A 14195-nucleotide genomic window follows, 5' to 3' on the forward strand; every position below is an offset into this window, starting at 1 on the left:
GGATTATAATGCACTTCTCCGTAGCCCTTTTGCTGCTTCAAACCTTTTGGAATCTGTGGACCAAAAAGTGTTAACTTTTAACCTCTTAACCTTTTAGCCTTTGAAGACGTTACTTGCTCAACTAAACATGCATGTTGGGTGCCAGCAAAAATGCCAAGCTCTCTATTTTGTTCATGGAAAGCGCGTAATGGAAGCATTTCAGCATTTTCCCATGCAGAAACCTTCTAGTTTCATAGAGAAAATACTTACTATTCTTGTATATAAATTAAAAGAAAAATAAAAGAAGAAAGGTTTATAATTTACTTCAACCACACAGCAGACAGCGCACATATATGAATGAATTTTAATTTAACATTTTTTCTTATTGACATGAAACGATAGAAAAATTCATTAATTAAGAACAACACAATACAAGATGGTGGCAAATGAGTATATTTATTCAGTGATTAATTTTTTTATTTGAAGAGTAGTCCACACAACTTGTAAACAAGGTGCCGTTAAAACCTTTACACAGCCAGTACAGAATCCAACAGCTACATAGCTTTAAGTTTTAGACGTGGGAGATAAACTAGCTAGTTTTGCTTGCATGGGGAATGTTAGCTTTTCAGCTTTAGATTATTAAATCTATTTATACATGAATTTCAGGGTGCACCTGGCTATCTAGCTAGCTACTTAATCATTTCGTCTAACTTGTGGAATCTTCATATGATAAAAGTGGTGATTGTGATAGTGATCAAACTTATAATTGAAATTGAGGAAAGGGTGTGGAGGGTGCAGGGCCACATGAAAAAATTGAAAGCATCACATGAGGATTTAGGCCTTGTTCATGCTTTTGAGAGCTAAAAGTGTTTCCTAAAGAGGAAAAATATTTCTATTTAAAGAATAGTTCGGCAAATTTTTAAAAAATACTTTGAGTAAGAAGTAGAAGCATTTGAAGTGATTTTTTGAAAAACACCTAAGAGGTGCTTTCTCTTATAAGTGTTGCCAAAGGAAAACACGGAGAGCACGTACTTGACCTATTTAATAAAAAATGTTATATGCCTAAGCTACCCTTATTTTTTTTAATTCAAAAGTCCAAAATGTCTCTCGCTTTCACAACAAAACCTCAGAACCGCCTTAGACTCTCTTACTCTCCCCGGGGGGGCGTCTGACCGCTCATAGATCTCGCACCGACCTCGCATGCATAAGTCGTGTGTAGAGGGATGGCGCATGGCATCTGTGAGCTCCTATGACGTCAAATTTTATTCACAGAGATAGGTTTCAAGCCAAGGGGCTATACTATTATATTGTGATAATCAAGCAGCATAGAGATAACCAATAATTCGATACAACATGATCGGAATAAACACATTGAGGTGGATTGACATTTCATCAAGGAGAATTTGGATGTTAAGTTAGCAGATATTCTGTTTGTGAAGACAGAAGTGAAGATAGCATATGTTCTAACACATGCAGTCTTTACTAGAGTCTTACATGACTTGCTTAACAAGTTTGGCTAAGGAGTTATTTGCGCACCAACTTAAAGGAGAGTGTTGACGTGAGTCAACTGAATGTTTTCAGTATGTAATTTACTAGGATTCCTTAATTGTCTTTTGTACTACAAGTTATGTGTAGCCTTGTACGTATATATAATTATATATACATATTGCCTCCGAGAGAAGAATACAACAATAAATTAAACCCTAAAATTTATCCCTTTGTATAAGTAAATTAGAAGCTTTGTGAAAGTCAACAAAATTATGAGCTTTGTAAAAGTCAACAAAAGGGGATAATTTCCCAATAATTTAATTAATTGTGCACAAAATAAACAATTATATGTGCACAGAATCACAAGGAGGGATTTTAAAAACAGGTAGTAGGGTAGGTTCCTATTCACATTCTTATTAGAAATTTCATGGAGGCTAGGACCCAAAATTGTGTGTCCATTAAACAAGGTGTGTGTGAATAATATATGATAGTTCCATGTTAGAGGGTTTTGTTCAATGTGGCTAATGAAGTCAATGCTCCATGCATATCTTATCCCCCAATTGTACGAGAGAGTGAGAACCTTCATCATATATATCGATCTCACAGAAACTTGGGGTGCAAGAAAACCACACAAAACAACTCAATTATTTGAAATCTTTTCTCTAATTTTTCGTTTTTCTGTGAAGCAAAACAAGCCAACGCTATGCTTCTTCATCAAGTGTGTATTTTTGCTAATTTTTTTAAGGGAAGAACGAGGGTTGAATTATTACAAGAGATACACATGATCGTTGCATAATGCAGGGACTTGGAATATAATTAGAATTATAAACCAAAAATAATAGCGTCACGTGTACTAAGAAGAGTGATATATTTGGCGATAGGTAATATGTCAAGCACCAAACATCCAATCAGTTTGCCAGGTCTTTGGGATCGAAAGTCGCCCACATCACATGCCATGCCTGATGTGTCAGGTTTGAATGTATATACTTAAAAGTATAAAAAAAACAACTGATGCAGTTTTGACAATTTCAAGTGATTAAAACTGGAAAATTCAAAGAAAAAGACCTCCTCATCCGTCTGCGTTTTATGAACTCCACATAATCTCCGAGAAAGATGCTTAGGGTTTCTTGGACCCTGTGCCCTCTAGTTAGAAGGAGCTTCTTACATATCATTAGAGTCGAGAGATATATTTTCATGTTCTTATAGCACTTATCATGTAATTTTATATTTTTAAAACGTTCAATCGTGTGATGTGACTAATGTAAATTACGATTGCATCCAAATCCTTTTTCTAGTCAAACAAACCATTGGAGCCCCAGCCCCATCTTGGTTTTTTCCTTGTGCATGGCCCCCCCCATATGTTGTTAGATGTATGTCCTTGTTTTCATCATACGAATTCAGAAGTGCCATAACGACTTTTGTGGACCATGCAGCGGCATCGTGATTTCATGTCAGTCCCCTTAAAATCGAGTACAAACTTACAGTACACATATGGGCACTCGACAAATAATGGTCGAAGAGTCAACAACTCTAGCTAAAATGTTGAGGAAGAGAGAACATTATTGCATCACAAAGTCGTGAGTGTTTGCACAAGTTGTGGTTCTCAGTGGCTTTGTCCAACTTTAGATAGAGATATTAAGGGCTGGTTTGGTATTGTTGTGCTTTGAAAAAAAACAATTTTTGTTATGTTGTGAAAATAAACAGTTGTGAAATAAAGCAACAAGGTGTTCGGTAAAAAAAGCTAGGCAAGCAAAAAAAGCTGGTTTTTCAAAACTAGGTTTTGCAACTTTGTATTTTTTTGTTTTTTTTTTATATCCATTTTTTTTAGAAGCACCTCAATGCCAAACCAAGGCTAAAGAAAACATTGGCATAGTACAAGTTCGATGAAAATATGCAGGAGACAGCGACAATCGTACACCCCTCTGTTGCACATTGCATGCGAAATCATCATCCAAAGCATGTATGGGAAAAATCAATGTCACTCACGAGTAGAGAGACTTCATCCCATGTAATATCTCCAGGCATCCCTTGCGTGGAGATTGTATATATCTTGGTAGTTGGTACATATTATTAGTTTTTCTATGGTATTATATTAAAATGGCCGGCATGTAAAGTCTTGGAGAAAAACTTGCACATATCTTGGGTTTTATGCAACATCTAAATATGTTTTTGCCCCCACGTGACATTTTCGTTCATCATGTGTGTAGAGAGATAGGTTTCTTTGCATTAGACCTTACTAAGGAAGAAGCAAATTTCGTTTAATCTTTCTCTATGTCTGAGTGTCATTGTGTAACTTTTCAGGTGGAATGCAAAACTCCACTATGAACATTTTCCAAATGTTAGGAAGGAGAAATATAACTAGAATAAGAGTTGATTCTCAATATTATCAACTTTTTTCTTTCAATAAATTGATTTATTTATCGAAATTTTGCAAATTATTATGTATAATATTGTGCATGCTTAAGAAAATTCAGATCTAATTGACCCAAAAAAAAAATGGCAGTGCGATAACGCAATCATGTCATTTAATAATGCAAAAAGATTTAATTCAACATGTTCTAGCCCATTATGAGGCTATGCCCAACCCCCTCCCCTTAGTGTAGGTATAATACTGTTTGTTCAGAAAACAGTGAGACCACATCCAAATTAATCACGTACCATAAGGAAGTTCTCGTAAAAAGTATACAAACATTAAAAAGAGAACTACCACTAGGCTAAAAGCTAGTTCGATGGAATAAATATGGTGAGCAAAATAACAACTCTTAGATGTTCCTTGCATCTATATGCAACTAATCCTCTTCAGCAACATCATAAAAATGTTCCAGAAAAATAAAATGAAAACCACCATGTGAATTGAATGTCGATATCTGATATCTGAAATGAAAACAATTTTCCAAAATGGATCTACCAGAAAGTAAATTTGCAGTATTTGTTCCAATAAACACTTCAATCACAGTTTCTTTACGAGGTCAATTTTCCAACAAGCTGTGGCTGTTCTGGCAAATCACCAGCTCCATTTGTTTGGCAAAGGTTTGGAAGAATACTCCCTTCGAGAATGAGAGAGGAGTTCCACACAAATGATCACCATAGCAAAAATACAAGTAATGTGTTTTTCATACCTAGCGCTTCACCGTAGAACTACAGGTTATGTTGGCGGTTTCTATGGCATACACCTTTCTAAGAACCTTGAGGTAGAATGGCCAAGATGCACTACTTTCATTAATAGGTCCTTGGCCAAATGGCTGTTGCTCTACAAATTCCTGTATATTTTCAGCTGCAGCCAACCGTTCCAGATAGACCCGAATATCACCTCCAGGACCTGCCATACATTACGGTCATTTTTATTTATCATTTGCCTCTACCCCGTTGAAGAATTGACATTTAATACCATCCAAACAACCAAAACAATGCAACCCAAGTGCAAAGTAAATATTTCAGTCATCAAGGAATGGAACCAGGTTAGATGCATTATTTAACAAAGGGGTGTCCTGCTAATTTCAGTTCCTCTTTTCTCCGTAATGTTGCCATTGACTTTCTAACCGACAAGTTATGAAAAGTCTTAGTAAGCAAAAAATGTGAAGTAATGTATAACTCCATCTCCTATATATTGGAGGTAGCTGGCAAGTCAATTTGTATTAAACTTATAACTATAACCTTCTCTTTTTTAGTACAATTTTTGGAGAACTTGTTTTTGCGCAGATAACCACAATCAAATGAACCAGACGATTCACACTAAAGAACAATTAACTGGGAAAATTCCATAAGTGTATCCCCACTCAACGTTTCTCAAAATTTTATCATGTGCAAACTTAAAAAAAGAAATATATATATCATTGAGGTTAAGCGACAGAAGCAGAATCTGCATTTTACGGTACATGTACATTTTCTGGAAATAAAGCAGTAAGGTACTAAGGAATATATTTTATTACCTAATGAAGTGTCGCTCCCTCGCTGGAACGTGAATGGATAAGGAAACACTGAAGTATGTGCCTATGAGACGAGAGTTAAATACAATCCAAAATTTAGAACTACTTAACTAAGTATCTCAAAAGAATGAGAACAGATAAATGAAAATGGAGCTTACAGGATTAAGCAAGGCTTTGTAGGGAGAATCATCCAACAACACTGTGTTTGATTCGTTATATGCGCCTTTCTCCCATGGAAGACTAGGGTCTTGTTTTTCCCATATTCTCCTCAGCTCCTTAAACACCAAGGTCTTATGCTTATTTTCTAGAGTCCTGAACCCTGTTGCAGTACAGTGGGATAGATCCTGCAACGCCATCATACAATCCATCAAGATGTCCAGAACTCGGATGCAAGGAAATCAATGTTCGAGCTATTTTATGGTTTCAGGAGCACCAATTGGTAGGAAAAGGAATCTATCTAGTGATAATTAGCGAAAATAGACTTCTTACTCGTTTAGACATAAAAATAAATAATCAATATACTTAGTAAATATATGTAGACAAATTTGCATGCCATACGAATCATGAAGATTCCTTGATTTTTATTCATTGCAAGATCATCCCATAGAGTACTTGAGGATAAGAGCAAGCAAGAAAGGTTGAACTGAGAACGTTATTGCAATTTCTACACACAAAATGCTAAATGATGCACAAAATGAACATGGATATAAGGCCTTACCCAACAAAACAGCAACTTGTGCTTCATATCACCCATCAGATAATCAATCACTTTTTCCACAATTCTCCTTCAACAAATTAATAGGTATTGTTGTCACTAATTATTCCTAAAACCAATGGATAACAACCGAGATACTGCTAAAGTAAAGAGAGACAGAAACAAAAAAAAAAGTAGTTCTTAAATTTAAAATAAAAAATAATTCAACATAAGCGAAATAAAAGAAAGAAATGATAGCAAACTATAGGTTACTTGGATCTTGAAGACCACACACCCACTTCGAAATGCTCAAAGCAGAACTTAAGAAAATCAAGATAGAAGGGCCTCTTGAAAACTGAACAAAAAAAGTAATGACGCAATTAAAGATGAAGAACAAACAAAGCATTTAGAGTTTATAAGTGAAGCAATAGTACAAAAAAGTTTCTCACTTGCTCGCCCTTGAATTCTTATGTCAGATGGAAGTCCCTTTGGAGGAGGAGATACTATATCTGCAAGTAGTCCATTTATATCAAGAATAAGAAGCTTTTTCTCTGTATCGCAAACAGGTGTTCTTACAATTGAGATATTTGAAATCCCAGATCTGTTGTCCTCTTCATTCATGGTTTTAACACGTCCTGATGAAATAACTACGACGTCATCACTTCTTTCATCAGATAGACTTAAAGTTGACAATCCATGCATATGATTAGCATCACTCTGACCATATGCCTGAGGCAGGTTCTCAGTTAGACCTGTGTATTGCAGTAAATTTGGCTTCTTCATCCTATGTCTCCTTCTTGTTTTCTTTTTCAACACTTGATTCGACTGCGCATGATTTTTTGTTGTTTCCGTACCTGTCTCCATAATTCTAATAATGGAAGGCCGAGGTCCTGCATTCACTAAGAGAATAACTTGGACTTCACACTTGGGCATTGTGAAGGAACTAGTACTCTTGATCATAAGCTATTATCTTCTTAGAATGACTGCTTTCTACTATCCGTCTAACAAGGTCAGTTTCCACACATTTTACAGAACCCTCGATCATTCCCTTTCTCTACTTCCCTGCAAGTTGCGGGCAGTATGAAAACAATGAGTTTTCCAACAAGATGAGAAAATGTAATCTTTCTCAATAATTATTTACACGCAAGTAAACTACTTTACAAGTCATTATATGCACCACATAATCCACAGAAACTGTCAATGTGAATAATTAAGAAAAGAGAGAAGTTCATCTTGTAGCTTATTTAAATCATAATTCTTTCCTTGATTACTGGCGATTGATTGTAACTGTATTGCTCCATATATCGGTGGTTGTATCTCTACTAATTTCCACTTCCTTTGCTTGTAGTCACACATAGGCACAGGCGAACCGCGTTAAATTTTCTTCTCTCATGCTTGCTTTATGGTTTTATTCACTATTTCAAGTTAGTATTTGGTTTGGTCCAATAAGTCATTACGATAGAAAGGATTAACTCAAGCGTCGTTCAACTGAACCTGCGAAAGACACGAACTTTCGAAAGAAAATTTGAGAATACAATTGAAGTACAAGAAACGTTAATCATCTGAGGTTGCAACTTAATTGAAGAATTACATCCGCACAATGAGCTACATTAATATGTAAGCTATGCTGATTGAATTTTTAGAAAATTCAACAACAATAACCAAGCCTTACCCACTAAGTGAGGTCGGCTATATGAATCCTAGAACGCCACTGCGCTCCGTTTTGTGTCATTTCTTCCATTAACTCCAAGTAATCCGTATTTTTAGAATACAACAACAACAACAACAACAAAGCCTTTTCCCACTAAGTGGGGTCGGCTATATGAATCCTAGAACGCCATTGCGCTCGGTTTTGTGTCATGTCCTCCGTTAGAACCAAGTACTCTAAGTCTTTTCTTAGAGTCTCTTCCAAAGTTTTCCTAGGTCTTCCTCTACCCCTTTGGCCCTGAACCTCTGTCCCGTAGTCACATCTTCGAACCGGAGCGTCAGTAGGCCTTCTTTGCACATGTCCAAATCACCGGAACCGATTTTCTCTCATCTTTCCTTCAATTTCGGCCACTCCTACTTTACCTCGAATATCCTCATTTCCAATCTTATCATTTCTTGTGTGCCCACACATCCCACGAAGCATCCTCGTCTCCGCCACACCCATTTTGTGTACGTGTTGATGCTTCACCGCCCAACATTCTGTGCCATACAACATCGCTGGCCTTATTGCCGTCCTATAAAATTTTCCCTTGAGCTTCAGTGGCCTACGACGGTTACACAACCCGCCGGATGCACTCTTACACTTCATCTATCCAACTTCTATTCTATGGTTGAGATCTCTCTAATTCTCCGTTCTCTTGCACGATATATCCTAGGTAGCGAAAACGGTCGCTTTTTGTGATCTTCGCTAGATTGCTCCGATCATTAGTGTGGATAAGTATATAAATGGATATAGATAGGAAAGCAAACACAAGATGTACGTGGTTCACCCAGATTGGCTACGTCCACGGAATAGAGGAGTTCTCATTAATTGTGAAGGGTTTACACAAGTACATAGGTTCAAGCTTTCCTTTAGTGAGTACAGGTGAATGATTTAGTACAAATGACATTAGGAAATATTGTGGGAGAATGATCTCGTAATCACGAAACTTCTAAGTATCGGAATGTGGTATCGTCTTGACTTGCCTTATCTGTCTCACAGGTAGATGTGGCATCTTCTCTGGAAGTACTCTTCCTCCATCCAGGGGTGGTATCTGTAACTGGTGGAGATGCACAAGGTAATGTATCAATTTCACTTGAAGCTTACTTGTAGTTTCAGGCTTGGTCAAGCGCGATACAAACCATGTAGTAGGAGTCCCTCAAGTTGCCGAGCTAGGGGATTTGCTGAAAGAGGTGACAGACAAGGTAAGCAATCAGAGCTCCGGCTGATTGTTCACATTCTCCCTATCTTGCAGGCAGCATGAAGGATAAAGAGAAGAAAAATGAGAAGAGATGATATGGGATACTTTTGCTTTTGAATAAGTAACTTTCCACAGGCTTATTCTTGAACTGAGCTGGAGGGTTTTCTGGTTTCCTCCAGAGTATAAGGCCGACTGAAGAATTTGAGGGTCAAAACAAGTCCATCAAATCTAGAGTACGTTCGACCCTACTGATATGGGATACTTTTGCTTTGACAGAGTAATGGATGTATCGGCACGTGTGCTGTTACGCTTGTCTCCACATGCTTCCTTGTATCCTTCTCACTTGCCCTATCTGTTCCTCAGGCAGATGCGGTATCTTCCCTGGAAGCATAAGATGTTGAAGATGAGTACTCGAGAGCAATGCCAGGTAAGTAAGTTCCAGGCAGTCAGTTCCTGGCTGGAAGCTTGATTCCAAGTGCTGACTGATTGCTCTCTTTCTCCTTGTCTTGCAGGTAAGAACAAGGCCAAAGGAAAAGACAGGGAAAAAGCATGATATGGGATACTCTTGCTTTTAACCCTGATGATATGAGATATTCTTGCTCTAGTATAACTTGTTTGCAGAGGTATTATCGGGGGGAAAGAAAGCTGAATATTTCGAAAGGCTTCGTTGAGAGTGCCCTCTCATATATGAGGAAGGGTTGAGCATTTTTGCAGGTCTGTCTGTCCGTTGGGGATGGAGGTTGACATATATAGGAGTCTCCTTAACAACAAGTAGTAATGCTATTCCTTTACCCTGTCAGAGCACTTTGAAAAAGTGGTCTGTGGTATGTGGAAAGCTGATGTTGCGTGTGAAGATTACAGACAGCTTTATCCAAGGAGATCCGGCTCTTGTAGTTGGGAAAGTGTTGCCTCTTCGGTTTTCGAACAAGCAATCCTATCAGGGATCTGGCTCTCGAGATTCGGAGAACGATGTCTCTTCGATTTTTGAGAAAGCAATCCTGCTGGGGGTCTGGCTCTCGAGATTCGGAGAGCGGTGTCTCTTCGATTTTTGAGAAGGTAATCATGTTGGGAGTCTGGCTCTCGAGATTCGGGGGGCGGTGCCTCTTCGATTTTGGAGCAAGCAATCTTGTTGGGAGTGTTTTCTCGAATGTGAGTAAAGGTTGGGCCTGTTTGCTAGTCTACCTTGCCACGAAGCACAGAGGTTGACACACAGGGACTTTCCAATTATCCAGCAATGGTACTGTTCCTTTACCCTCTCTTCGATTTTTGAGAAAGTAGTCATGTTGGGAGTCTGGCTCTCGAGATTCGGAGGACGGTGCCTCTTCGATTTTGGAGCAAGCAATCTTGTTGGGAGTGTTTTCTCGAATGTGAGTAAAGGTTGGGCATGTTTGCTAGTCTACCTTGCCACGAAGCACAGAGGTTGACACACAGGGACTTTCCAATTATCCAGCAGTGATACTGTTCCTTTACCCTTGTGGGTAATAATATGGGGTAGCTAGACCTTCAAAATTTATGTGTCTAAACTTTGTTAGTGCTGTTTCTTTGCTATTCTTTTACCCGTCTTGGTCAGAGCGATGTAGTGGAAGCTGCAAGCTTCACGTGCTCAACTTTGGCAGAGAACTTTGGCAAAGTTATCTGTGATACACATGAGCTACTATTGCGTGTGGGAAGTGGGTGATTGAACAGTAAGACTCATGTGCTTTCTACTTCACCAGAAGTCTTCGACAGAATGCCCATAATTTCCGCAAAGCTGAGTGTGCGTGTGACAGGTGCTGCCAAGGCTGGAAAAGTAGGTGCCTCTTCGATTTCTGAGATCGGCCCTCGTGGTCTCTGAGCAGCCCAACTTTTGAGAAAGCAAGCGCCTCTTCGATTTCTGAGATCGGCCTTCGTGGTCTTTGAGCAGCCCAACTTTTGAGAAAGCAGACGCCTCTTCGATTTCTGAGATCGACCCTCGTGGTCTCTGAGCAGCCCAGCTTTTGAGAAAGCAAACGCCTCTTCGATTTCTGAAGCTCCGTCGAGTGCAGATTTTTATAGGGCTGGCATTAAGTTCCAAAGCACACTTGAATCTCCACCAGTAGAAGCTCCATTCTTACACTTCTAAGATCTTGATTTGTTCGACCTCTTCTCTCTTCAACACCTTTGAAAATGTCTGGCCCCTCCGACCGTCGTTTTGACTTGAACCTTGTTGAAGAGGCAGCCCCGCCTTCTCCAGACAACATATGGCGCCCATCCTTCGTCTCCCCTACTGGTCCTCTTACCGTTGGGGATTCCGTTATGAAGAATGATATGACCGCTGCGGTGGTGGCCAGGAACCTTCTCACTCCCAAAGATAACAGACTACTTTCCAAACGATCTGATGAGTTAGCTGTTAAGGATTCTCTGGCTCTCAGTGTTCAGTGTGCAGGTTCTGTGTCTAATATGGCCCAACGCCTATTTGCTCGAACCCGCCAAGTTGAATCATTGGCGGCTGAAGTGATGAGTCTCAAACAGGAGATTAGAGGGCTCAAGCATGAGAATAAACAGTTGCACCGTCTCGCACATGACTATGCTACAAACATGAAGAGGAAGCTGGACCAGATGAAGGAATCTGATGGTCAGGTTTTACTTGATCATCAGAGATTTGTGGGTTTGTTCCAAAGGCATTTATTGCCTTCGTCTTCTGGGGCTGTACCGCGTAATGAAGCTCCAAATGATCAACCTCTGATGCCTCCTCCTTCTAGGGTTCTGTCCAGTACTGAGGCTCCGAATGATCCCCCTCCGGTGCCTTCTCTTTCTGGGGCTCTACCGACTGCTGCGACTTCTCCTAAGCAACCTTTGTGAAGGCTCTCTCTTGTTTGTTTATTTTGACTCATGTATATGTACATATTTGTAGCTTATCGGGGATATCAATAAATAAGCTTTCCTTCATTTCAACGTATTGTGTTAAATACACCAAAGCCTTCTTCTCTAAGTTCTTTGAATTTTCTTTTGTTGGAGCTTTGTGAGTGGAGCATGTAGGTTGAGGTAGTGTTCCCTTAATTTCCTGAGTGAGGAAAACTTCTCGGTTGGAGACTTGGAAAATCCAAGTCACTGAGTGGGATCGGCTACATGAATCTTAGAACGCCATTGTGCTCGGTCCTGTGTCATGTCCTCCGTTAGATCCAAGTACTCTAAGTCTTTTCTTAGAGTCTCTTCCAAAGTTTTCTTAGGTCTTCCTCTACCCCTTCGGCCCTGAACCTCTGTCCCATAGTCGCATCTTCTAATCGGAGCGTCAGTAGGCCTTCTTTGCACATGTCCAAACCACCGTAACCGATTTTCTCTCATCTTTCCTTCAATTTCGGCTACTCCTACTTTACCCCGGATATCCTCATTCCTAATCTTATCCTTTCTCGTGTGCCCACACATCCAACGAAGCATCCTCATCTCCGCTACACCCATTTTGTGTACGTGTTGATGCTTCACCGCCCAACATTCTGTGCCATACAGCATCGCCGGCCTTATTGCCGTCCTATAAAATTTTCCCTTGAGCTTCAGTGGCATACGGCGGTCACACAACACGCCGGATGCACTCTTCCACTTCATCCATCCAGCTTGTATTCTATGGTTGAGATCTCCATCTAATTCTCCGTTCTTTTGCAAGATAGATCCTAGGTAACGAAAACGATCGCTCTTTGGTATTTCTTGATCACCGATCCTCACCCCTAACTCGTTTTGGCCTCCATTTGCACTGAACTTGCACTCCATATATTCTGTCTTTGATCGGCTTAGGCGAAGACCTTTAGATTCCAACACTTCTTTCCAAAGGTTAAGCTTTGCATTTACCCCTTCCTGAGTTTCATCTATCAACACTATATCGTCTGCGAAAAGCATACACCAAGGAATATCATCTTGAATATGTCCTGTTAACTCATCCATTACCAACGCAAAAAGGTAAGGACTTAAGGATGAGCCTTGATGTAATCCTACAGTTATGGGAAAGCTTTCAGTTTGTCCTTCATGAGTTCTTACGGCAGTCTTTGCTCCTTCATACATATCCTTTATAGCTTGGATATATGCTACTCGTACTCCTTTCTTCTCTAAAATCCTCCAAAGAATGTCTCTTGGGACCCTATCGTACGCTTTCTCCAAATCTATAAAGACCATGTGTAAATCCTTTTTCCCATCTCTATATCTTTCCATCAATCTTCGTAAGAGATAGATTGCCTCCATGGTTGAGCGCCCTGGCATGAACCCGAATTGGTTGTCCGAAACCCGTGTCTCTTGCCTCAATCTATGCTCAATGACTCTCTCCCAAAGCTTCATTGTATGACTCATTAGCTTAATACCCCTATAGCTTAATACCCCTATAATCTAAAAAAATAATCTGCTTCTCTACAAGCTCCAACAAGAAACTCACCTAGTACCCATTAGAATTGACAATTTTACTCCCATATAACAAATGAATAGTAAATGAACCCACCAAACCAATAACCAAATGGAATTATTCGAACTTTTTAGTTTTTACAAGTTGGTATTTTTCCTACGTTATTTACTGGGGAAACAAACAGATTTCATCCAAACATCCAACAAATGTCAAAACTTTGGAACAGAGCAAATCGAAGTGCTAAAGGTAGTACCGTACATATATATATATATATATATTATATGGATTCATGATGCATATATAAATCTTGGATTTGAGAGATAGAGAGATAGAGAGAGAGAGAGAGAGAGAGAAAGATTTGACCTTTGGTATCCAGCGTCGCTGCGAAAGATGCTGACCTCTGAGCTCAGCGAGAGAGAGGGAGGGAGGGGAGGAGGAGGCGGATATTTTGAAGATTTCAAAGACAACAAATGACCACGTTTCAGCAATCAATTAAGACCAACCCACAACCTCAAATGTTAGGTCTTAGCCCCCGACCATTAGGCCCACTTTCTGCTATCCATATAAGATCCAGGCCCATGACTCGATCATTGGGTTATATATTGGCAAACAGTTTTAGGGCTTGTATGGTCGACGGTCTTCCATTTATGTGCAGATCCTGATTGTTAATGCATGTAGATTAATAATTGTATTATTGAAGGCTTGTAAAATTCTCAACATGATCGAGAGTTGTTACGACTACTTTCTGCGAACATTGGGTGATTCTCAATCTGCATATGCATGTTGACTCTATAATGGGATCAACAACTAAGAATCAGTCATGCGCAACTAATTCTAGCATTATCATAAGAAATGTCCACCCCTACGTTGATGTAAGC

General features: G+C 39.5%; 1 protein-coding gene across 2 annotated transcripts; it reads right to left on the minus strand.

Moving 5' to 3' along the window:
* Nucleotides 1–4297: 4297 nt before the first annotated feature.
* Nucleotides 4298–13815, minus strand: LOC126610314 (uncharacterized). Of its 2 annotated transcripts, none has more exons than XM_050278360.1 (7): nt 13681–13814; nt 6537–7149; nt 6361–6442; nt 6112–6178; nt 5552–5737; nt 5397–5457; nt 4298–4786 (listed from the first exon to the last, which is right to left on the minus strand). In XM_050278360.1, exons 2-7 carry the CDS (start codon nt 7045–7047, stop codon nt 4587–4589), a joined length of 1107 nt encoding a protein of 368 aa, XP_050134317.1. In that variant the 5' UTR covers nt 7048–7149; nt 13681–13814; the 3' UTR covers nt 4298–4586. The 2 variants fall into 2 exon arrangements, with proteins under 2 accessions (XP_050134317.1, XP_050134318.1); XM_050278361.1 differs by having other exon boundaries at nt 4660–4786; nt 5397–5444; nt 13681–13815.
* Nucleotides 13816–14195: the final 380 nt, after the last annotated feature.

The sequence above is a fragment of the Malus sylvestris genome, chromosome 17 (genome assembly GCF_916048215.2).
Source record: "Malus sylvestris chromosome 17, drMalSylv7.2, whole genome shotgun sequence".
Lineage (NCBI taxonomy): Eukaryota > Viridiplantae > Streptophyta > Magnoliopsida > Rosales > Rosaceae > Malus > Malus sylvestris.